The sequence below is a fragment of the Heterocephalus glaber genome, unplaced genomic scaffold, assembly GCF_053883595.1.
Source record: "Heterocephalus glaber isolate CG9 unplaced genomic scaffold, H.glaber_assembly_v1.0 deba00001610, whole genome shotgun sequence".
Classification (NCBI taxonomy): Eukaryota; Metazoa; Chordata; class Mammalia; order Rodentia; family Bathyergidae; genus Heterocephalus; species Heterocephalus glaber.
The window spans coordinates 38180592-38206477 of record NW_028258381.1 but is presented as its reverse complement, the minus strand read 5'-3'; the positions used below and the strand labels follow the sequence as shown (position 1 = coordinate 38206477).

General features: G+C 43.9%; 2 protein-coding genes and 1 long non-coding RNA gene across 3 annotated transcripts in view; 1 reads left to right on the top strand and 2 right to left on the bottom strand.

Moving 5' to 3' along the window:
- Positions 1-1809: 1809 nt before the first annotated feature.
- Positions 1810-3648, bottom strand: Fam220a (family with sequence similarity 220 member A). Its single transcript, XM_021254198.2, has one exon. The coding sequence runs from the start codon at positions 3646-3648 to the stop codon at positions 2887-2889; it is 762 nt and encodes a 253-aa protein (XP_021109857.1). The 3' UTR covers positions 1810-2886.
- Smim10l3 (small integral membrane protein 10 like 3) lies at positions 1810-19899 on the bottom strand. Its single transcript, XM_004840572.4, has 2 exons — positions 19523-19899; positions 1810-3729 (listed from the first exon to the last, which is right to left on the bottom strand). The coding sequence occupies exons 1-2, from the start codon at positions 19847-19849 to the stop codon at positions 3709-3711; spliced, it is 348 nt and encodes a 115-aa protein (XP_004840629.3). The 5' UTR covers positions 19850-19899; the 3' UTR covers positions 1810-3708.
- Positions 19900-19970: 71 nt separating this feature from the next.
- LOC147822707 (uncharacterized) overlaps positions 19971-25886 on the top strand; it is a 30947-nt gene continuing 25031 nt past the window's right edge. Inside the window, exon 1 of the long non-coding RNA XR_015445328.1 lies at positions 19971-20048. This is a non-coding gene — a long non-coding RNA (uncharacterized LOC147822707). The remainder of the gene's footprint in view (positions 20049-25886) is intronic.

The following is a 25886-nucleotide window of genomic DNA, read 5'->3' as shown; positions in this document are numbered from 1 at the left end:
AAACCAAAGTCACCATCTATTACAAGGCACAGTAGCAAAGAGCTGGATTCACAAGTGATGGAGATCAGGTCTGAAAGGGGAATCCCAACCTTCTACCACTTATATATCTGTTTCCTATTATCTTTTATTTTGTTCTTTAAATTATGAGTTTCTGATATAAGAGAAACCATGTGATACTTAAGCCGTGTCTCTGATTTATTTCACTTAACATTATGGCCTCAAGGTGCATCCATTTACCTACAAATGACTCAAGTTCATCCTTCATTATGGCAGAGTCCATCTGAACTTCAGAATACACAGGAATTTACACTAAAATGTTTCACACTATTTATAAAATCAATGGTCATATAAGAATGTTCTATTTAAATACAAGTTTCTTAATTTACTTTTTATTCACCACAGGTTTGTAACTTCCATAACAATTTCAAGACTTCATCATTCAGTACAATGTCCAATAAAAAAGAAAAAGATACTATGATTTCCAAATGTGATAATCAATACTTTGCATTATGCATTGTTTCTAAATTTAAAATGAGTGTGCTGTTCAACCTTTTAAGGGAAGAATGGTGGAAAGCATATAAACTTAAGAACTCGTTCTCTTTGAGTGACTTCTTTTATAATTCAATTATGGATATTTATCTGGAGGGGTTTTTTTGTTTTTAATCACCCAGGGTCTTGCTCTGTAGCCCAGGCTGCCCTCAGACTTGCTGCAATCCTGCCTCAGCCTCCCAAGTGCTGAGACTACAGGGGTGCGCCACTTCGCCCAGTTTAAAATATCTTTCTGTACTAATCATTTCAAAAATAAAAATGTGCCTTTACAGTCATAAAACTATAGGCACATTTATCATCAGTTTCTCCCTAGAACTTTCCACAAGAGAGGGCATCTTCAGACAGGAAACCAGACCAACAACAAAGGGAAAATCTGTCTTGAACTCTATCTGCCTAAAACAATTGTGAAGAAAAAAGTGTGGACTCTCCCTCAAGATCACCTGTAGAAAGCACATTCTTCTAAAATAACCATATGAAAACGTTTTACATTTCCCAACATTTGGTACAACAGGGAATTCTTTACTTTTTCTTAGCTATGAGTTGAACATTTATATACTATACTTGCAATTTACAAAAGAAATAAAACAGTTCACAAGTCACGGAAACTTCCATCCCAAAAGGGGAAAAAAAGGAAGTAAAAGGAGTGCTTGACAAGAAACCAGGTCCCATTTTGAAACACTGGTGTCTCCATCTCATTGCATAACCCCCCAGTGATCCCGGAAGGGAGGGTGCTCAGTCCGGATGGCGTCATCGGGCAGCGCTGGAGGCAGCTGTTTAGCAAGGGCACCACACACCCTCCCGCAGGAGCACAGCACAGGCCTTGACTTCAACCCGGGGGGAAAGCCAGCGCTTTCCAATCTACCTTCCATTTGGCTTGGTTTGGTTTTTCAAGACAGGGTCTCATCTGTACTCCAGGCTGGCCTTGAACTCACAGTGTAGCTTAGGTAGCCTGGCACATTGTTTTTCAAGCACTGCTTCTGGTCTTGTGTCAGCAACCCACTTTGCCTGGTGCTAAAGGATGTATGAGTAAGCCAGGCACAGTGGCACACGACTATAATCCCAGTACTCTGGGAAACTGGGGAAGGAGGATCAAAAGTTCAAGTCCTACCTGGGGAACACAGCAAGACTCTGACTCAAAAAAAAGCCCGGGGATGTAGCTGAGTGTGAAGACCCTGGATTCACTCCTCAGTATCCCCCCCCCCACACAAAGTAAGTACTGGGAAGATGATGACATTAATAAAAAGACAAGAAGCAAGAGTATACATGTTAAAATAAGACATTTATTATGCTAAACAGATTTTATCCTCCATTTTCCCAAAACACTAAAATAGCACACACAGCATAGTAATTTAACACACAATACAAAGTGATATATGCACTCATTCCCAAAACGACTATTTTAAGCTTCACTTTGGGAGTCCTTAAAAACTTACACTCTTAAATGATCTTTATTAAAGTTATCAACAAACAAGTTACTTCAGAAAAGTCTTAGTGTGAAAGAGACCTCAACTCCTTGGGTCTGGGAACTTTTGTAAGGGAAAATACTTGATCTGCCTCTATATCTGAGCTACAGCACAGTCAAGCTCCTTTTTCTTAGGGTAACACTGCTAGGAATCCTAGTTTGAGAAGATTATTTTACCTTTTTTGGTACTGGAGATCGAACTCGGGTCCTTGCGCTTTTGAGGCAGGCGGCAGAACCACTGAGCTAAATCCCCAGCCCCCTTGAGAAGATTATTTTAAATTTAATATTGCAACTTTCACCATAGGGCCTCCACTGAAACTGCATTTCAAGCAGAAAGGAGCGTGAGAAGTCAAATTTGCTGCAGACCGAAATTATTCTATAAAATGCAGAAATAGTAACAGCTCACCGTGAACTCAACAAGGCTTCATAAAAGTACAGCAGGTAAACTTTACAAATATCCACTTCCATTTGGTGACAGGACAGCTAAAGAGACAGACAGTGTCTGGAACAGTAGCCCTTTGGATTGGGTATTAGAGACAAAGAACTTCACGATAAGCCAAATTCCCAGCTGATATTATACTGAACATATTAATCTCCTGAAAGGGTTCCTGATTCTTTGTCTTTCAAGTACAATTTAAAACATGCTCAACAATTTCTTTCTGCATTACCTAGCTTTTAGCGAGTTTATACTAGACTTGTACTTTATAAAGTTTGTCAAGCAGTACAAACCAAAGCAGGAACTGAATGGCTGCTTTGTTTGGATACAGACTTAATGCAAAACAATCATTCTAAGACAACGTTTAAAATTAAGCTACTATTTTTATTGTTCTGCTTGTACCTTAACCATGGCCTATGGGATTTGCTAATTTCAAAGGTCATAGAGGCAACAACCCCAGTGTTACCCGCAGACCACTGGAGGTACAGTTTATACTTGAAAGCATGTTCCTGTATTCTCTTGTCTGCTCTGAGGGCACAGGCTTTAGCTGGTCAAGGTGGTCACATCTTGTAGCATCCCTCAGGAGGCCTTGAGGATGGGCGTGCGGTGTTTCGGGTAGCAGCAGGGGACACACGCAGGACAGTTCCAGGGCAGAGCCTGGCCCCTCGAGAGGAGCCCTTAGCGGGTCACTCTTGGAAACTCCTGCTTCCCGAAGCTGCATGTGGCCCGGCCACGCTGAAGCACAGGGCTCTCCCCTGCAGCACTGTCCTCCGCGGCTGTCCGGGTCTCTGGGACCTCCTCCTGGCCAGTCCCTCTGCTGAGCTGCCCTGGCACCTCGGGACAGTGCAGCAGGGCACTCTCCTATGGGGACAGATGCAGGGACCGGGGACAGACCCACAGCCTTGCTGGGAACTGCTGCCACAGCTGACTTTCTTCCCATGGATCCCTTCCAGTACAGAAAGGCCCTGTTGCTGGGAGGAAGCAAGAGCCCAGCCTTCTTCAGATTGGCTTCCGCTTCCCAGGATAGCGCCTCGCTCTGCCTATCTCCATCTCCATCTCCGTCGGAAGGGGAATCTGTGGGGCAAGGGCTCCCCTTCAGCGCACTCCGCTCGAGGCTGTGTGGCAGTCTATCCGGGTCCTCTCCTCCCTCTCCCGTTGCTTTGGCTGTGCAGGTGCCGAACGTCCTTCTTCTGTCCCTCATGCTTTGTGTCCTTTGCGGTGGTGAGCCCAGGGTAACACCTCTGTCAGGAGGGGACGGCCTTCAGTGGATCTCAATATGAACCTGGAAAAGAGAACACATTAAACTCCACAGCAAAGAGAGGTGTTGTAAGACTGGACGCGCCAAAGATTTCTCTAAGGGAATCTCTACCAAGGGTTCCTAGGTTAGCATAGAGGACGGGATAGCGGACAACCCGAATCATCTCTACTTATTAGAGATGGTAACAAAAAGAACAGCGTGCTTGGGCCGGGGATTTAGCTCAGTGGTTGTGCTGCCTGCCTCGAAAAAGAACAGTGTGCTAGTAATGCAGTATTTCCTAAAAATAAAAGCAGACTAGAGGTTGTAGCTCTGCGATACAGGGCCTGCCCAGCATGTGAGGGGTCCTGAGTTCATTTCTAACCAGAACCACACACACACACACACACACACACACACACACACACACACACACACACACACACACACACACACACACACACACACACACACACACACGGCACAAATTCTGAGAACTCACACTTTTCACACCGATCTGACTTTAAGCCTGGCATGGTGGCACATGTCTGTAATTCCAGCTCTCTGGGAAGCTAAGACAGGAGGATTACAAATTTAAGCCCAACCTGGGCTTAGCAAAAGCCTGTCCCAAAATAAAATTAAAAAAAAAGGGTTGGGGATGTAGCTCAGTGAGAAGGCCCTAGGTTCAATTCCCAGTATGTGTGTGCGTGTGGGGGGGTGTCTTCCCTTTAAATGGAACATAATCAGAGGGCCTTAACCAAATTGTCCTATTTAGAAATGATTCTTGCCAGCATTTGTAATTGGTTGATTTCTTGATAGCAGCCATTCTTTCTGGGGTGAGGTGGACTCTCAGTGTTATTTTCATCTGCATCTCTCCAATGACCAGTGATGTTGAACATTTTTTCGTATGTCTATCTGCTGCTTCTACTTCATCAGAGAAATATCTATTCATTTCAGAAGGCTATTTTTGGACTGGGTCTTTAAATTTGGGAGATCCGATTTTTTTTTAGTTCTTTGTATGTTCCAGATAGTAGACCTCTGTCTGAGGAACAGCTGGCAAAAAAAATTTTCCCACATTGTAGGTTGTCTCTTCATTCTGCTGGTGGTTTCTCTTGCTGTGCAGAAGCTTTTTAATAAGATGAGATTCCTTCTCCACTGTTGGTGGGAGTGTAGACTGGTGCAACCATTGTTGAAATCAGTGTGGAGAGTCCTCAAAAAACTAGGATTAGGGCTGGGGATTTAGCTCAGCCGGCCTCACAAGTGCAAGGTCCTGAGTTCATTCCCCAGTATTGGAAAAACAAACAAACTAGGATTAGAAGTCCCATTTGACCCAGCTATTCCCATTGGGTATCTTCTCAAAAGAATTAAAAATATCATACCACAGTGATATATGCATACCCATGTTTATAGCGGCACAGTCTGTAATAGCTAAATGTTGGAAACTGCCCAAATGCCCATCAACTGGTGACTGGATAAAGATGTGTTTTTTTAAAATAAAATGAAGGGCTGGAGATTTAGCTCAGTAGTTTTGCCGCCTGCTGCACAGCGCAAGGACCTGAGTTCAATCCCCGGTACCAAAAACAAAAACAAAAAAAGAAAAGATTTACACAAGTCAATTGTGGTGAGGTTTGCCTATAATCCAGCTACTAGGGAGGCTGAGGCAGGAATATCACAAGTTTTAGGCCAGCCTAGAAAACTTAGTGAGACCCTGTCTAAAATAAAAGTTTAAAAAGGTCTATGGTTGTAATCCCTAATACCACCACCACAAAAAAAAAAAAAAAGAAAAAAAGGCAACACAATACGAAATGAAATTTAGAGATACAGAAGCAAACAGTGAGAGACGCAGCTACAGCTGAAAGTAGCTGGCTACAAGGATGGAGAAATGGCAGGTAAGAAGGTCAATCTTAGGGAACTAGGAGACAAATTAAATGAATATATAACTGAGTTTCGTTATTTAAAATTTGAGTGCACTGGGGAGAAAATAAAGCAATACTGGAGGTAAATTAGAAGCAAGGGCAGGTGAGGAATGGTGCTACAGAACCACATGAGGCCAGAGCAGAGGCAATGATCTCTGCATAAGGAGCGTGGATTACTCAAGAAGGGATGGGAATGACGTGGTGGCGCACACCTGTGATCCCAGCACTTGGAAGGCTGAGGCAGGAGGATGGCCATGAGTTCAAAGCCAGCCTGGACTACATGGTGAGTTGAAGGCCAGCCTGAACTACATACAACTACTACTACCACCACCACCACCACCACCACCACCACCACCACCACCACCACCCTGTCTCAAGGCCGGGGTGCGGGGGGACTGACAGGCAAATGCATAACTCTTAGCAAGGAAATGACAGCCAGCTTTGCTCTATGCATGAATTACCATGGCTGCATTATGGCTGACAGACTGAAAAGACCCACAATAGGAAGGCCATTCAGAGGTGACTCTAACAGTACAGGGCTAGTGGAGAAACAGCAGAGGGGCAAGAGGAAAGATGGACTAAGGGGTTTTTTGGGGGTTTTTTGGGTTTTTTGTTTTATTGAAAGTTGGTGCTTGTAGCCGAAGGTGATGCTCCACAGTTTTCTTCTGATTTCCTGTTTGGGCCAATGGAGGTGTGATGGACCAACAGTGGAGAAGGAGCAGGCCTGGAAGAGGGCACAATGAGTTTGCACTGGCACGTGGGGTCTGCCTGTAGGACTAACAGTCTAGCTCAAGAGAGGGCTCAGCGCTGTGGCCTGAGATCCTGCAGTCACCACCCTTTGGGACCCTGGTACAGCACATCAGAGAGAAGCCAGAAAGAAGGTACTGAAGGGCAGGAACCCCAAGATGCTGACTAGAGAGGAGAGGGGCCCCCTAAAGGCCCCAAGGAGGAAGACTCAAAGCACATCAGGAAAAATCAGGGTGGGAGAAGCCAGCTAAGTGGAAGGTTTCAAAACCAAGACAGTGGTGGGCATGTTTTTCGAACAATGTTAGCTACAAGTAAATTCTGAAAAAAACTCTTCAATCTTCTAGTCCAGCAGTCATTAAAATGGGGAAACAACTCCAAGAAACATGCAAGAAAATACATCTTTGCCTACTGCATCTTTATCTTGTTTACTTTTTAACTTTTTCTATGTTTTATTTATTTTTATCCTTACTTGCTTTTACATGTGTGACAGTCCTGGTAAGCTGCTAACTTTGCCAGGCTGGGGTCGGACTTTTGATACTTGCCTCAGCCTCCCATAGTGCTGGGATTACAGGTGTGCACCACCACCAGCTCCAGCACCAAATTTTGAGACAGCAAACAGCAAAATATATAGGGTTACGGTGTGGCTCAGAGGTAGAACACTTGCCTAGCAGGTAGAAGGCCCTGGGTTTGATTCCCAGTACCACAAAAACAACAGAAACCCAAAAACAAAATAGTTTATGAAGGTGTACATTTGCGGGGCATGCTCAAAAGTTTTAAAGACAGATGTGTGACCAATAACCCTAACTGATAAAAAATATATTTAAATACTGTAATGCTGAGCTTGGTGGTGCACACCTGTAATCCCAGCACTATGGGAGGGTGAGCAGGAGGATAAATTTAAGCCCAGACTGGGCAACATGGCAGCTTAGCAAAACTTTGTCTCAAAAATAAGAAGTAAAAAACAGGGCTGAGGTTAGAGCTCAGTGTGAAGGCCCTGGGTTCATCTCCAGGACACCTCCTCCGCCAAAAAGTGATATAGAAATACAAGGTGTAAACCAGGCGTGGTGGCACACACCTGTCATCGTGGCACACACCTGTCATCCCAGCACACTGGGAGACTGAGGAAGGGCTGCAAATTTAAAGCTGGCATGGACAATTTAGTAACTTAGCAAGGTCCTGTGATAAAATTTTTTTTTTTTGGTACTGGGGATCGAACTCGGGTCCTTGTGCTTGTGAGGCAGGTGGAGGAACCACTGAGCTAAATCCCTGGCCCCTTCCTAAGTATATTTTTAATACATGTAAGTTTTGTTTTTTTTTTAAAGGCACTGGGATTGAATCCAGGCCTTTGCACTGAGCTACATCTCCAGCTCTTTTTTTTTTTTTCTTAATTTTGGGAGAGGGATTTGGTAGCTAAATTGTCATAGGCTGGGTTTGAACTTGCAATCCTCCTGCCTCAGCCTCCCAGAGTGCTAGGATTATAAGCATGTGCCACCATGTCCTGCCTTTTCTTTTTTTGGTTCTGGGGATCGAACTCAGGACCTTGCACTTGTAAGGCAGGTGGTGGCACTACTGAGCTAATTCCCTGGCCCTTTTCCCTTAATTCTTAAGAAAACCAGGCCATTTAATATGCGGCAGCTCTCAGAAAAATTAATTTATTACCACTTGTACTATGTCCTTGTACAAAGACAGTATAGTTCAGAGAGATAAAGTATATCCAGAATTGTGTTAAATATTTCAAATAAGGTGCCGTTAAAATAATCATTTAATTATAACGTAAGTATTAATAACATTAAGTATTTAATTATGATGAAATAAATTATTCCCTTGGCTGGGTATGGTGGTGCATGCTTGTAATCCCAGCACTAGGAAGGCTGAGGCAGGAGGATCGCCATGAGTTTGAAGCCAGCCTGGGCTACAGTGAGTTCAAAGCCAGCCTGAATTTCACAGTGAGACCCTGTCTCTAGTCCCTGAAGTTCTTCTCGTTCTTTGGTAAATTCAGTAATAAGTTATGCATTTAATTTTCTTACCAGAAATACCTTAGCAGGTTACTGACATTTTGAGTCAGCCCTCAACTCACCTGTTACAAATATTATATTTTCAAAGCCAGAGATAACTTTCAAATAATTTCTAGACATATTTAATAGTCATTTGTAAATTATTTTGATAGTTTATTATCACTATACTAGACATATACTGCAGCAAATAAAGTATAAATAAAATATATCTAATTCCCCTTGGTTCCAGGCCTTGCTACCCTCTATGTTAAATCTACAATAATAAAACAGCATAAATTATAGCAAACAAACTTGTCCCCCAAAGTTGAGACCACCATAGTGAGGGAAGAAGTCTACTTTAAATTTCAAAGGAGAAATAAAATACAATTTAGGGGAGTAAATTCCTGAACCTATCCCCACCCCTGCTGCCCCCATCAAAGATGGTCAGGGTTGTGCATGGGCTTGTTAGGGGACAGGGCGGTGTGCTCCAGCAAAGGACACCGTCCAGGTGTGTCCACAACTGCCAGGCCAGGACGAGAAAGTGTCTTCTGCACAAATCCCTGCCTTCAGAGGTGGCCAGCCTGCTGGGTGACAATAGGCCTGACCCACTTAGGCAGCTGCTGCCTCTTGGATGCCTTCCCTTACCTCCCCAACCAGGCCATTAATGGATTCCGATACCTGTCTGTCCCAACTACCACTGCTTTGTGAGCTGAAAATAGCCTGGCCCCGATGCTTCCACAAGCAAGCTGGCAAGGCTAATCCTAAAGGGGACAGCAGAAGCCTAAAACGAGCAGGTTGACAATGGGCCCTGAGCAGGGTCCAGTGTGTGGATGGCTCACACGCATGCTCAGCCATGATCCTGACTTCACCCGGCCTGTGGGTGTAACCACTGGTGTGTTTACCTGAGTATCACTGTGCGCCTGACTAAGAGGATCAGGCTGCAGGTGGCTGAAACAAACCCCCTGACATTTCTACACAGCTTCCAGGATGAGAAATAGGAACGGCTCTATTTCTAAACTAAGCTGACTCCTAAGCCTGGAGAGCATTCACAGCACTGAGCTCCTGCTCCTGATCACACAGCACATCTGAATCTCACCTGCTCTTACCAAACCAACTGTGCCCCACTGGAGAGCCACGACCCTGTTTCCTACTCACCTCATTGCCCAAAAACGTATGTTCAGGCGGAGAGGCACCATGCCCAGCAGCAGGGCCAGGGCCATTTACTGTCCCTGGAGAGAGCCCCGCTTCCTCCGAGGGCGCTCTGAGAACTCAGGAGCATGCATTAGGGTTTAGACCTAAAATGTCCCCCAAAGTTTCATGTGTTCAGAAGCAGGGCTTAGGGGCTGGGGATTTAGCTCAGTGGTTCTGCTGCCTGCCTCACAAGCGCCAGGTCCCGAGTTCGATTCCCGGTACCAAAAAAGCAAACAAACAAAAAACCCCAGAAGCGGGGCTTTGGAAGGTGACTGGATCATGGGCCCTATGTTCATCATCAGTGGATTAATCTACTCAGGAGTTCTAGTTGAATGTGCTGCTAGGAGGTGGGGCTGGCTGGAGACCGTCACTGGAGTGTGACCTAGAAGGGTGCCTCGCTCCCTCCCTGGCTCCTCCCTTCTCCGTTTCCAAACAGCCTTGAGTTGAGCAGCTTTCCTCTGCCATGTCCTTCCTATCATGCCATTCCTGCCTTGGAGCCGGTCAACTAACCATGGACTGAACCCTCTGAAACTGTGAGCCAGGATAAATCTCTCCTCCTTTAAGTTGTGGGTACTGGGAATTTTGTCCCAGTGATGGGAAAGTGGCCCAGACGGTGTGAAATCATCAACCATCCTCTCTGACCAGCATCCCATGGGCACCTGATAAATAACAGCTGCTATTATCAACTGCAACAGGAATGTTTCAAAGTACAAAAGATAAAAGTCCGCTGAGAGGTTCAGTAAAGTGGCAGGCAGAGAAGTGACTACTGAATGTGGCAACATGGAACTGACCTTAGCAAGGACAAGCACATTTTGTGAAGCAACAGGGGCCTCAGCCTAGGCTGGAGTGGACTGAAGAGTGAATAGAGTCGCCCATGGCACCCCCTGCCTTCCTGGTGAGGGCACAGCCTGCAACAGCCTCCATGGAGGGCAACCTGATAACTTTAGAAGTTACAAATGCTTAGAAACTTTGACCTGAGATTCACTCAAGGGCTTTTTTCTTCCAGTACTAGGGAATGAACTCAGGACCTTGTGCTTGGCAGGCAGGTGTGGTGCCACTGAGCTACTTTCCCTGCCCCCATCAAGATTATTTGCTGTTGATTTTATCAGCAAATATTTGCTGAGCCCCTTTTCTAAGTAAGCCAGTTGCTATTCTTGGGTGCTGATTTTAGGGCAGGATACCAAGCAGAAAAAACCAACTATTTTCTCCAAGTTTATTTTCTAGTAAACCAATGTAAAAGGATAAAAATGCAACATGCACAAGGTTCAGTGCTGTGCTGCCTGGAGAAGGGTCAATCTGTACCCACATCACCCACCATGTACCAGGATGAACTTCAAATCCATCCTGTTAAAAAGTAAAAAATGAACACTGGGCACAGTGGTATGTACATGCCTGTAACCCTGCCCTCTGGGAGGCAGAAGCAGGAGGACTGCAAGTTCAAGCTCAGCCTGAGCAATTCAGTGACTTAGCTAGATCCTGCCTTAAAACAATAAACAGCTCAGGGGGAAGGTTCTAGGTTCAATTCCCAGCACTGAAAAAAAAAAAAAAGATAAAAAAGGAAGCAATAGAAGCAATATTCACCGAGAATTGGGAAGGTCTTTTTGGTGATAATGAAACCTTAAAGTCAGAAAAAACTGTCAAACTTTGACTTCCTAAAAATAACCTTCAGGATGTCGAAAACACACCACAAAGATAAAACATAAACTAGGAAAAATTCAACTCTTACCAGATAACTCTTTTTAAAAACACCTCCAAGAAATTAAACAAAAACCATGGCTGCCACCACACCCATTGCTGCCACCCAAAGACCCCGCCCTGGCTCACCTAGACTTCTGCAAGACCTCCCTGCTTCCCTCAGCTCTCAGAGAGCGTGCCCCATGGTTCTCCTGAAAGGGTGAAAGCTGAAGAGGTACATGCAATCCAGCAATCCCACTTCTAGGTACACATCCAAGAGAAATGGAAACATCTCCAAACAAAATGTACACAAATGTTCACAACAGCATTATTTGTTAAGAGTCAAACAACGGAAAAACAAGCTGGGCTCGATGGCGCATGCCTGTGATCCCAGCACTCTGGGAGGCTGAGGCAAGAGGATCCCAAGTTCCATCACTACCCAGGGCAACTTGGCAACTTAGGTAGACCTTGTCTCAAAATAAATAGAAAGGGCTCAAGTGTAAAGGCCTCGAGTTCAATCCACAGTATTGCAAACACACACACACACACACACACACACACACACACACACACACACACACACAAAAGGGCTGGGGACTTAGCTCAGTGGTTTCACTGCCTGCTGCGCAAGCGCAAGGACCAGAGTTCGATCCCTGGTACCAAAAAAAAAAAAAAAGATGAAAACATCTCAAATGTTTAGCTGATGGACAGAGACAAAAAAAGGCTAAGGAAATGTCGCCAGGAGATTATCAGAGACATGACAACTGACTGCAAAGCAATCCAGCAACGGAAAAGAACATGAGTGGGAGAAGCTGGTGACATCCCAACAGAACTGCACCAATGTTGATGTCTCAGCAGTGCATATAACACTGTAGTCAGGTGTGATGCTCACAGCTCACAGCAGGGGAAGGTGGCTCAGGGGTCCACGAGAGCTCTCTGTACTACGTCTGCAAATTTCCCATAAGCCAAGTTATTTCAAAGTAAAAAAGCAAAACAATGACGACTAAATACTTCAGCGTAGAGGTGGGAGGATGGAGAATGTGCAAGGTTGGAGGGAAGATTAGCAAAGCGTTGATTTTAATTGAACATGGGGCTTCCCACACTGGTCCACTCTTTATTCAAACATTTCCATATTAAAGCTTTTATTCTTTTTTTTTTTTTTGGCGCTGGAGATTAAACCTAGAGCCTCCTACCTGTTGGGCAAGCGCTCTACCAATTGAGCTACATATCCTCAGGGCCCACAATAAAGCTTTTTCCAAAAAGCAATACATCAGATGATGTCACACACCCAGCTCAACAGCCTTCTTCCCACTGTGCCCAGGGTGAAAGCCAAAGTCCTTGGAAAGAAGGAAAGAAGGCACGAAGGAACGAAGCAACGTACTCCCTTCCAACCCACCCCAGACTTAGGGGCCTCTTGCTCCTCCCGGGCCCTTCCTCCTCATCTGCCCAGTGGCTTTCCTGCCACTATTTCTCTAAGGCAGTACGACTCAACACTGCCACAGCATCATGGGCTTTTCTAATCACTGTCTTAAGAGCTGCAATAAGTGGACAGTTCTGTGGAATCAACCCCACTCACACTGTTGTGCAGCCACCTCTAGCATCCACACGAGAACTTTTTTATCTTCTCAAACTGAAATGCTACACCCCTTAAACTAACTCCCCATCCCTGCCCCAGCTCAAGGCTCCCCCATTTTACTGTCCCTCTCTCTGAGTCTGACTGCTCTACAGACTCACGTAAGTGGAACCCTACAGTATTTGTCCTTTTGTGGCCACTTAATTTGGCGGAATGTCTTCAAGGCTCATCTATGTTACAGCGTGTGTCACAGATTCTTTTTTAAAAGCTGAATAATATTCCACTATGCGGACAGGCGATATTTCCTCAATCCATTCACCTGCTGATGGACTCTTGAATTATTTCCACCCTTTGGCTAATGGAGTAATGCTGCTATGAATTTTGAAATACAAGTATCACTGGAGTGTTTGTTTGCAAATCTTGAGGGTATCTAGCCAGAAGAAGAACTCTTATGTCATATGGTAAGTGTACACCCAACTTTTTGAAGATCCATCAAACTCTCTCTTCTGGGAAGCTTGCACTACTACATTCCCACTAGCAAGGCATGAGGGTTCCAATTTCTCTATATCCTCACCAACACTTGCTATCCTTATCCCCCGCTTTTTTAACAACAACAAAAAAGTAATAGCCATCCTATAGGCATGGTGGCACACACGTGGCTGTAATCCCAGCTCACAGGAGGCTGAAGCAGGAGGACTGCAAGTTCAAGCCCAGTCTGGGCAACTCAGCAACTTAGCAAGACCTTGTCTCAAAATAAAAAACAAGAATGAACTAGGGCTATAGCTCAGTGAAAAGGCCCTGGGTTCAAACCCCAGTATTAACCCCCAAAAAGCTATCCTAGTACCAATGAAGTGGTATCTCATTTTGGTTAAATGATTTGCATTTTCCTTAGAGTTCAGTATACTTTCATGAATTTACTAGTCATCTGTGTCACTTCTTTGGAGAAATCTCTATTCAAATCCTTTGCTAATTATTGGATTGGGAGTTTTTTTTACTTATAAGAACTCTTTATACATTCAGGACATTAATCCTTTACCAAATATATGATTTGCAAATACTTTTTTCCATTTTGTGAGTTGTCTTTTTCATTCTCTCTTTTCATGATGGGGATTGAATCCATATCCTCAAACATGTCAAGATTGATAAATGAGGGCCGGGGATTTAGCTCAGTGGTTTCGCCACCTGCTGCGCAAGCGCAAGGACCCGAGTTTGATCCTCAGCACCAAAAAAAAAAGAGACTGATAAATGGTGTTTTGTTTTGGGGGTTTTTTTTTTTTTGTACCAGGGATCGAACTTGGGTCCTTTCGCTTACAAGGCAGGCGACAGAACCACTGAGCTAAATCTCCACCCCCTGGGGGGTTTTTTTTTGAGACAGGGTCTTGCTATGTAGTTCAGGGTGGCCTTGATCTCTTTATGTAGCCTAGGCTGGCCTCAAACTCGGGGCAATCCTGTCTCAGCCTCCCAAGTGCTAGGACTACAGGCATGCACCACCATGCCCAGCTTCATAAATGGTTAACGATTTTTTTTTCTTCACTTTACATACAGTAGATATCTTTTAACATTTAGTACATAGAGATTGATTCCATATACTTTAATATCTGCTTGAACCATTAGACAATTATCTGTGGGACTCTTTGAAAATGAGAAAAAAGGTACAGGTATCTACTATACTATTCTTTCAAATTTTGCTTTCAAAACAAAAGTTAAAGTTTGAGCCAGATGTGATGGTGCACACCTGTAATCCCAGCACTCGGAGAAGCTGAGCCAAGAGAATCTCAAGTTTGAGCACAGCCTTGGCAATTTAGCAAGACCCTGTCTCCAAAATAACGGGTTAAGGTTGTAGACGTAGCTCAGCCAGAAGGCCCTGAGTTCAATCCCCAGTAACCACCACCACCACCCACCCACAAATATATACGATTAAAGCATTCACTTGAAGTACTTACCATCTCAAGTACACAGCTGTTCTGTATCTTAGAAGCCAGGACAAACCCCTAATCTTAACTGGGCTCATGCTCTTCACCTGGCCTACTAGGCTTCCATAGACATGAACGAGCTTTTATGGGGTTTCCTGGGAGGCTGGAATTTCCCCCAATTTTCTTTGAGGAGCCTGATCTAGCTGCAATCAACCCTGGGAGGGGCACTGGAGATCTTTAGACGAAGTCCTTCAATGCTCTCCATCTTACCCATCCGGACCACCTTCTTCCTGACTGCTTTAGCTCCACCAGTCTCCCTTCAGCCCTCCCTGTTGGCCTTACCTCAGGGGTGGGGCACCGGCCACAGCTGTTCCTTTGCCGACCTCAGCCCTCCTCAACCCAGACATCTCCAGGGTGAACACCCTCACCTAGCCAATGAGGGCCCCTCTGTCTGCTCTACTGAAAATCCAACCAGTTCTCCAACCTCCCCTGCTTGGGACGCAAGAAAGACTTTCAGGTAACAGATGGTGACTGAAACCTGTGGAGCTATGGATTTAGAAAATTATTCAGCAGAAGATTAAGAAAGAGCAGTTAGGGAACATGCCTGTAATCCCAGCACCTTCAGCAGCTGAGGCAAGAAGACTGCAAATTCTAGCCCAACCTGGACAATTTAGTGATTTAGCAAGACCCTGTCTCAAAATTTAAAAACTGCCCAAACATGTTTGAGGATATGGTGCATACCACCACATCCCAGCACTTGGGAGGCTGAGGCAGGAGGATCACCATAAATTCAAGGCCAGCCTGGATACACAGTGAGCTCAAGCCCAGCCTAAACTGCAAAGTGAGACCCCATCTCAACAAAGAAACAACAAAAAAAATTGTAAATGGCTGGGGATGCAGCTCAGCGCAAAAATCCTCAGTTCAATCCCCAATACCAAAGCAGGGGGAGGTGGGGGAGTAGCTGGGACTACAGAACCAAGAGAGTCTGCAGCCAAAGAACAGTTCACAGGCCCAGTGAGCACAAAGCAGCACGACAGAGGCTGCAGGTGAAACAAGAACATTCCCTGGTTTGACAGCTATCATCAACCTTCACAATGTCTTCTTTTCTCTGTTCTTTTTACAGGCTTTCTCTTTTGGTGACTATAAGAGTCTAGGTGACGGGGAGAAAGGTACTTGATCCTTCCCATAGGCAATAACGAAAAGTTTTAGGAATGACTTGTTAAATTATAGCAGGTGCAGGGTACTAATTTTAAATCTTGCCTTTCCTACATTGGGCACTTGGTCTGTTTCCTCGCTGTCTTATTGCCTTGTATTTCAGATTCTGCATAAATAAGTATGACGTTAACAACTCCAGGAGATAAAGGCTTATTTGCAAACACTAGTTTTGTGGTTTTTTGTTTTTTTTAGACCTGATCTCACTACGCTGCCCAGGCTGCCTGCCAAATTGCAATCCTCCTCCCTCATCCTCCAGGATAGCTATTACAGGCACATGCCACTGTCCCCAGCTTGCAAACAACACTTTTGAATCATAACCCTTCAACAATCTTTCATACTAAAAAGGTATTAACCTTACAGTGCTTCACTGGTGCTGCGCTGCAGCTCGGGACTGGATTGGTAACCTAGCATGCTCAAGGCCCTAGGTTCCCCAATACCAACAAAAAAAAGACCATCTGGATAAAACTCAGCACAGTGGCGCACACCTGATATCTCAACCACACCAGAGGGTGAGGCAGGAGGTTGCAAATTCAAGGCCAGCCTGAGTAACTAATGGAAACTCCATCTCAAAATAAAAATTTAAGGGCTCTATGCTTCCCGTGTTCAAACTCCAGTACTGTATTCAAAAAAACAAAAAACCTCACTGCCCTACAAGAGAGTTGAGGATGTAAGTAGACATGGAATATGGAATCCTTTAAGATTTACTATTTTGCACCGGGTGTGGTGGCACACACCTGTAGTCCCAGCACTGGAGAGGCTGAGGCAGGAGGATGGCCACAAGTTTGAGGCCAGCCGGACTACACAGGCCAAGGCCACCCTGTACTACACAGTGAAACCCTGTCTCTAAAACAAAACAAAACCAAAAAAAAAAAAAAAAAAGGATTTATAACTTTGTAAACAGATTTCCTGCAATGAAAGAAGCAGCATGTTTGAGAAAAGGTCATGAGCTGGGGCTGTTCCCCTTACTCCTATTCTATTTCCCATTGCACTTCCCTTTACCAGAGGGGCAGAACAATAAACCTCAAAACCAGGTAAGTCAGGCCAGGGATTTAGCTCAGTGGCACTGCACCTGCCTCACAAGCACAAGGTCCTGAGTTCGATCCCCAGTACCAAAAAAAAAAAAACCAGGTAAGTTTGCGGTTTTTCACAAATGAACAAAAAACTCTAAAATCTTCAGGGGAGCTTAAGGTAGCAGATAAAGTACTGCAGCTAAGATAAGACACAGTGCTGCCTTACCCCTGGGATGTTCAAGGCTGCTTGTTACACTTGCTGGAGCCCAAGATTAAGCCTGAAACCCTCAGGCAGTTCTTAGGAAGCCCTTCCCTGAGGTACCTGGTGACTACCTTATGAATGCACCATCCTCCACCTGCACCCACTTGCCCCTGAACTAAAAGCCCATTCAGCTCCCCAGATCCTCAGAAGCTGTGTGGACTATCACCTGATATCAAGCCCACCATGTCACCCATTGTGGGCTTTTGGTACTGATGCATCTGCACTCACTAACTGCCCACACCTCTCTTATTATAGATCCAGCTTCCCTCCTCCAAAATGCAGTTGCTTTCAATCACTGCAGCACACTCCTTGTTATGAGATTTGGATCTGAATAATCTTTCCAGGGATGATCTCACTGTCCTACAAACAAATGAGCAATTTGGAAACGTGAAGCATCACACTGGAAATGGAGTTATTTACTGTTTATTGCTTATAAAATAAATGAGCCTTCAGCACTCCTGGCAATGGAGAAAGCAGGTGCAAGATCACAGAGATATATGCTGATCACAAAAAGGTGGCATCCAAAGAGCTAGGGGAGAGCATTCAGGTGGAAATAACAGCCTGTGTCAATGTCCAGGGGCAGGAAGGGGCTTGGTGCACACGGAGTAGATAAGAAACCCTGATCAAGTGCAGTAAGCAAGATGTGAGCCAGGTGAGAGTTGAGAGAGGTGTGGAACCCAGATCTGCAGGGCAGAAAATGTCAACTACACTGTGTGTGCCAGAGGAGCCATTTTGTTTTGTTACAGGAATAACGTGACCTGATTTGTGTGCTTTAAAGGACTTTTCTAACTGCTCAGAGAACAGATGGAGGGTACTGCAAAGCATTCAAGTGAATGATTAGAGCAGCTTAGACTAGAGAGGCGGCCACAAATGGAAATAATGAGGAAGGTGTAGTTTTGTTTTTGAGACAGGGTCTCACTACGTAGCCCAGGCTAACCTCAAACTTCAGCAATCCTCCTGCCTCAGCCTCCTAAGTGCTGAGAATACAGGCATGTGTCGCCACGCCCAGGTCTTCTTGTGATTTTATAAATGACTACAAATTATATGTAATTCTAGACACAAGATTCCAAAGTGGAACCTTGGGGGTCAAACATAGTCTCCAGACACTTTTTAAATTTTGGCTGCTAACGTTCTCTTTTGAAATTTTGAGTTAATTCGATACCTAAAAAGCAGGATGTCTCATTTCTCTTGGAGATCACTAGATCTGGCAAACACTGGCTCTTGCCTCCACAGGGTGTAAGTGATTAATTAGAGCATAGGCTTTCTAGTTTACCGCAACCCCCACACCCAGCACCTTTTACTCATTTGTACCACCTGCTGCAAATATATTTGAGTTGCCCAGTCCTCTAGCCTGGTTCTCTTTAAGGATGTCACAAACCCTTACTCACATAAAAGCATCTCAATTTGAACCTTAAAGCAGACAGGTTCAACTCAACTCACTTTAACACAATTTTGATCAACAGATGGCTTTAGGGTTCATGTGGTTTACCATCCTGTGCCAGGGACCCAAAACCTGAAGATAAATGCACTGGGACAACTACACTCAGGTACCACCAAACCAGAGAAAAATCTGGTTCCACCGCTCAGATTGGCTCATTGTGCACACCAGGGAGCAAGGTAAGTACTGTCAGACTGTAAACTCCCCAAGGACACATACTGTCCCTGTGACATTCCAAGACATGTAAACAGAATCCAACAGCAGCTCAGTAGCTGGCCATCTGTAAGAATTCTTAACCTGACCAATTCCCTTCCACTAGAGGTATAAGGAATTCAAGAGAAGTAGAAATGTCTGTCATTTACACCAAAGGGGGTCTCTAGGGTGCCAGTATTATGTGAGCTACTATTTCACATCTGCACTGTTCAGGGTCTCGGAAACCTCTTCCGTCTCTACTTCCTCCACCCTCATTTTCTCTCACCCCATTTTCATCCCCACCTCACTGGAGAGATACACTGATCAAAACACCATTAACTTCCAATCTATTTTACGCTTCAACGATAAGATGCAAGGAATCTGCAAAGTTCAGGAACCAGAAAATTCACCCATAAATCGATTACCAGCACTCAACACAGTGTCATCTTCGGGACCTTTCCATCTTTTCCACACCAGGTGTGGAACCTGTTCCCCAAGGCTCCTTTGCAGAAAGCGGGTAACACCTCAGTGAGTTCTCCTGAGAGGAGCTGCATGCGCAAATACACACACAGTCCCTGGCACACACTCGGCCTCCGACCAGTGGCAGCCACCGCAGGCATCTGCACCCCGCTCGGCGAGGTGGCCAGGGCCGCCCTGCCCTTCGGGCAGTGAGGGGGGGATGAGGGACGAGGGGTTCGGGGTCCCCGTTCACCCACCTGGAGGCGCACGTTGAGCATCATGGAAGCCACGATATAGAGGTACGGGAAGTTGATGCGCAGCCGCCAGGCCAGGTCGAAGAAGATGAGCAGCGTGCGGGTCAGCCCCTTGCAGAAGACCCCATAAGAGCGGGCGGCGGCTGAGCGCGAGAGCCGGACAGCCAGGCCCGACAGAACTGCCGCCATATAGAGACGATCTCCGTGCCCGCCCTCTCCGCGTCGCCCCGGGCCTCCGCCCCCGGCCGCTGGCCCGCGCTCTGCGAGCTCAGGGAGCGAGGGAGGCGGCGGCGAGGCCGGCGGGCGGGCGGGGAAGCCGAGTCTGCGCATCAGATTCGAGGAAGGTCCTCCTCGAGCCGCGGCCCGCTCCTCAGCTCGGGCGCGCGCCCTGACGTCACAAAAGCCCGCCCCGCGCCTGCGCGGGCCCTAAGCCCCGCCCCCTCTGCATTCCCGCAGGGAAAGTACGCGAGGACGCGCAGAGAAGGCGTGGGAAAGAGACTGGTGCACTATCTCTGGATGCCCCCTACTGGTGAGCCTGAAAATAGGAACAAAGGAAGGAGGGGATCAGAAGCGCGGCCGCAGGACAATGTGAATGTGCTTTGTGCCACTGAATTGTAAGCTTAAAATGGTTACAGTGGTAAACTTTATAGTGTATTTTACTACAATTTCAAAAAACGAAAGGAGGCTTTTGGAGACAATGGGTAATCCATTCTCCCCACGTGGATTGCTTGGGGTCCAAGGAGTTCTTGTTCAGTGTCATTATACATAGTTTAATCTTTTAATAATTATATTAACTAAAACCCTTCATTTAAAAGTAATTACATTTCACAAACTTCTGGTGTTCTGGTATAGGGGTTTTTTAAAAACTTTTTTTAAAGTTTAGTTTATTAGTACATGTGTGTAGCACATACATAATGCTTGCACTCCTTGTGTGGAGTTGATACATGCACATAACACATCTTGATTCCTTTTTTCATCCCCTTTCCGTTCCTTCCCTTCTCCTCCCTCCATCTCTTGATCCCCTTATTTGAGGAAGATTTATCTCCCTACTTCCTATTATCTATCTTTGATTCTGCTCTCAAGGTGCATCCATTTTCCTACAAATGACTCGAGTTTATCTTTATGGCAAAGTAGCTCTCCACTGTGTGTAAATACCACATTTTCTTTGTCCATTCATCTGTTGATGCACATATAGGCCACTTCCAAGTTGCTATAAACATGGGTGTGCATGTGTCACTGTAATTATGATGCATTTAAATCTTTTGGAAAGATACCTATAAGAGGAATCGCTGGATCAAATGGAATTTCTAGTTTTTAAGGAATCTCCATACTGATTTCTGTAATGGTTATAGTAGTTTACATTCCCACCAACAGTGTAAAAGTTTTCCTTCCCCCTCTCGCCCACAGCCTCTCCAGGATTTGTTATTATTTGATTTATTGTTTTATTTCATTTCTTGATAGTGGCTATTCTTTCTGGGGTAAAATGGAATCTCAGGGCTGTTTTGTTTTGGTACCAGGGATCCAACTCAGGACCTTGCCCTTGCAAAGCAGGCGCAGTGCCACTGAGCTAAATCCCGGCCCATCAGCATTGTTTTAATTTGCATCTCTCAAATAGTCAGTGATGTTGAACATTTTATCATGTATTTATTGGCCATTTGTACTTCTTCTGTGGTGTCTATTTCAGTTGCCCATTTTTTGACTGGGTCTTTTAGTTGGAGGGGGGTTTTAGTTCTTTATATATTTTAGATATGACTCCTCTGGGGAATAGCTGGGAAAAAATTTTCCCATTCTTTAGGTTATCTCTTTATTCTGTGGGTCATTTCTTTTGCTATGAAGAAGCTTTTTAATGTAATATGATCCCATTTCTTTTTTCTTTTGGTACCAGGGATAGAACTCAGGACCTTGCACTTGCGATGCAGGAGGTGGAACCACTGAGCTAAACTCCCAGCCTATGATCCCATTTCCTTTTTTTTTTTTTTGTATTAAATTCTTTTATTGGGACATTGTAGGTATACAACACAATTGCATTTCTCATTGGGAATTGTACCTTTACATAATGCATCTGGGTTCTTATTTTTTCCCCATTCCTAGCCCTCCTTTCATGCCCTCCACCCTTCCCTATTTACAAAGACTTTATTTCCATTTTTTCCATTTCTCATCATTTTTCCTTTCCCTTCTTTCCTTTCCCCTGCCCCTCCCACTACCCCTACCCCTTTGGACCTTTTCTTCCTGTTTTACATTATCGATTATTCATTCTAATCATTGGTATATTTTAGGTATACAATATAATGACATTCATCATTGGAAATTTGCACCTTTACATAGTCTCCCTTGGTTCTTATTTTTCACCCTTGCCCAGCCCTCCCTTCAACCCCTCCATTCCTATTTACAAAGATTTTGTTCCTATTTTTCCATTTTCTCATATTAATCCCATTCCCTTCTCTCCTTTCCCCTAGCCCTCCCACTTCCTTCCCCTTTGCCCCTTTTCTTCCTATTTCACATGACCTATTATACATTTAGTCCTTATTTACACTTTCAGTTTCTCACACCAGAGAAACTATTCGGTATTTACACATCTGTGTCCTATTTATTCCACTTAAGAGTATCGTCTCAGTGTGCATCCACTTAGCTATAAATGTCTCTAATTTCTCATTTTTTATGGCTGAGTAGTACTCCATTTTATAAAAAAACCCCACATTTTCTTTATCCAGTCTCCAGTTGATGGGCATTTGGGCTGTTTCCAAGTTTTAGCTATTACAAACTGTGCTGCTATGAACATGGGCGCACATATATCACTGTGGTATGAGTCTTTTAATTCTTTGGGGAAGATCCCCAGAAGGGGAATAGCGGGGTCAAATGGGACTTCCAGTCCTAGCTCTTTGAGGTATCTCCATACTGATTTCCACAGTGGTTGCACCAGTATACACTCCCACCAGCAGTGGAGCAGGGTTCCTCTTTCCCCACAGCCCCGCCAGCATTGGTTATTGGTTGATTTCACGATAGCAGCCATTCTTTCTGGAGTGAAGTGGAATCTCAGCGTTGTTTTCATTTGCATCTCTCGAATGACCAGTGATGTTGAACATTTTTTCATGTATTTATTTGCTATTTCTACTTTTTGTCTGAGAAATGTCTGTTCATTTCAGATGCCCATTTTTTGGCTGGGTCTTTAAATTTGGGAGGTCTGATCTTTTTAAGTTCTTCATAGATTCGAGATAGTAGACCTTTGTCTGAGGAAGAGCAGGTGAAGATTTTTTCCCACATTGTAGGTTGTCTCTTCACACTGCTGGTGGTTTCTCTTGCTGTGTAGAAGCCTTTTAATAAGAAGAGATCCCACTTGTTGATTGTTTGTGCTAGTTCATGGGCAACTGAGGTTTTGTTCATAAAATCTTTTCCTACACCGATGTCTTCAAGGGTTCTACCTAACCTCTGTTCCAACTGGTTCAGAGTTTCTATTTTAATATTTAGATCCTTAATCCATTTTGATTTTAGTTTAGTGCATGGTGAGAGATACAGGTCTAGTTTTAATCTTTGGCAAGTTGAAGCCCAATTTTTCCAGTACCATTTATTAAAGAGGCTATCTTTCCTCCAGTGAGGGTGTTTGGCTCCTTTGTTGAAGATGAGATGGCTGAGTGTGTCTGGCATTGTTTCTGCATCTTCTAATCTGTTCCACTGGTCCTCAGGTCTGTTTCTTTGCCAGTACCATGCTGTTTTTATCACAGTAGCTTTGTAGTAGAGTTGCAGGTTGGGGATTGTGATACCCCCTGCCATGTCTGTGTTACCTAGAGTTGCTTTTGCTATTCTGGGTCTCTTCTTGTTCCAAATGAATTTTTGGATTGGTTTCTCAAGGTAAATGAAGTATGCTGCTGGGATCTCAATTGGAATTGCATTAAATCTATATAGCAGTTTTGGAAGTATGGCCATTTTGACTATATTAATCCTTCCTACCCAGGAGCAGGGGATGTCTGTCCATTTTCTGATATCATCTTCAATCTCTCTTTTCAGAGTGCCATAGTTTTCAGAGAAGAGGTCTTTGATTTCTTTCGTTAGGATGATTCCTAGGTATTTCAGTTTTTTGGATGCTACTGTGAAAGGAATTATTTGCGCTATTTCTCTCTCAGTGAGTCTGTCATTTGTGTAGAAGAAAGCTATTGATTTTTGTGTGTTGACCTTTAACCAGCTACTTGACTGAATTTGGTTATTAAGTCTAGGAGACTTTTGGTGGAGTTCTTGGGGTCTTCTATACAGAGTATCATGTCATCTGCAAATAATGACAATTTGACTTCTTCATTTCCTATCTTTATTCCTTTTATTTCTTTCTCTTGTCTAATTGCTGTGGCTAATGTTTCCAGAACTATATTGAACAAGAGTGGTGATAGTGGACATCCTTGTCTTGTTCCTGATTTGAGTGTGAAGGATTTCAGTTTTTGACCATTTAGTATGATATTGGCTGTTGGTTTTTCATAGATGGCTTCTATCAGTTTGACGTAGAGACCATCTATTCCAATTTTTTGTAGGGTTTTTATCATAAATGCATGTTGGATTTTGTCAAATGCTTTTTCTGCGTCTATGGAGATAATCATATGGTTTTTGTCCCTGGCTCTATTGATATAGTGTATTACATTGATTGATTTGCGTATATTGAACCATCCCTGCATCCCTGGGATGAATCCCACTTGATCAGGGTGTATGATCTTCTTGATGATCTTCTGCATTCTATTTGCCATTATCTTATTAAGGATTTTTGCATCTATGTTCATTGTGAGATTGGCCTATAGTTCTCTTTTTCAGTTGGGTCTTTCTCTGCTTTGGGCATGATCCCATTTCTTCATTCTCAGAACTATTTCCTGTGCAACTGGGGTTCTGTTCAAAAAGTCTTTTCCTATGCCTATGATTTCAAAAGTTTTATCTATCTTGTCTTCCAGCAGGTTAAATGTTTCTGGCTTAATATTTAGTTCTTTGACATTTGTAGTACAGGAGATTGAACCGAGGGCTTTCACATTGATGTACATCCCAGCCTTTTAAAATTTGAGACAGGGTCTTCCTAAGTTGCTGAATTGGCCCAGCTGGGCTTGAATCTGCAATCCTCCTGCCTCAGCCTCCCAGGATGCTGGGATGTATGAATGTGCACCACCAGACCCAGCTTTTTTTTTTTTAATAGTTTTTACATTGCTACTTGGATCTACGTTTCTATTAAAGATTTGCCATGATATGGAGATACCTCACTTCCTTCTAGTTTCAGACAAAATATTTCATGTCTTATTACTTCGGCCTATCAATGAGAAGGTCTAGGAATTTGGTACAGGTGATAGAATTTCATTGATAATTGTCCCCTAAGAAATTGACAGCAGAAAGCAAGGATATAAAAAATGGTGAAATCTTTGACCCCCAAATGGATTTACAGTAATAATCATTTTTTTAAAAATCATTTTTTGAAGCCTGACATGGTAGTGCATGCCTGTAATCCCAGCATTGTGGAAGTCTGGGGCAGGATGGCCTAGACAACGAAGTGACTTAGCGAGGACTTGTCTCAAAATAAAAAATAAAATGCTGGGGACACCGCTTGGTACAAAGGCTCTGGATTCAATCCTCAGAACTGCCCCCCACCCCCAAATTCTTAGTACTACAAAATAAAATAAAAAATCATTTTGAAATCCTTCATAAAAAATCTTTATTCAATTAATCACAGATGTTTCTACTATCATAATGATGACTTAATTTCATAATTTTCTTTAAATGTCTACTCTATAAAAATAACCATTCCTTTTGGTGTTTAGTAATATATTTACTACCCATTGTGTTTCAGGACAAGATCATATTTAATAGGTATTTCAGGGTTTTAACTTTTGGCTAGCTTTATTATTATTAAAGTGATATTTTTCATAGAATTCTCACAAGCCTTTAGTTTCCTTTATTTTTGCTACATTTATGGTTGACATTAAAAAGCTCACTTTCTGTTTTTGTAAGCTATTTTTTCCTTTCAGTGTATATGGGATGCCATCCTTGAGCACTGCAGAACACAGGCTGCTGAATTATCATTGTTTTTCAAGCTATCCCCTTAATGTAATCTTTTTTTTTTTTGGTACAGGGGATTGAACTCAGGACCTTGCGCTTGTGAGGCAGGTGGCTGAACCACTGAGCTAAATCTCTGGCCCTCAAGCTATCCCCTTAAAAGCAGCAAAATGGAAGAGTCTTTATGGTGTATTTGGGAAAATAACTTAAAGATTTTAAAGGCCAGAGTCTTCAGTGAAAAATTTTCCAGAAGATGCAGAATCAACTTGGCAATGAGTTAACAGGGTCCACTGAGATCAGCTGAATTTATTCTCAGGCTTGTAAAGATTTCTTACTGGTGGGAAATTGGCAGACCTGT

What these genes read in the sequence shown, in the direction of transcription:
- Fam220a (XM_021254198.2), bottom strand. Translation starts at nt 3,648, where the DNA reads ATGAGGGACAGAAGAAGGACGTTCGGCACCTGCACAGCCAAAGCAACG.
- Smim10l3 (XM_004840572.4), bottom strand. Translation starts at nt 19,849, where the DNA reads ATGCGCAGACTCGGCTTCCCCGCCCGCCCGCCGGCCTCGCCGCCGCCT. An exon ending in TGCTCAACGTGCGCCTCCAG is followed by an intron (nt 3,730 to 19,522) that starts GTGGGTGAACGG and finishes TCTCTTTTCCAG; the next exon opens with GTTCATATTGAGATCCACTG.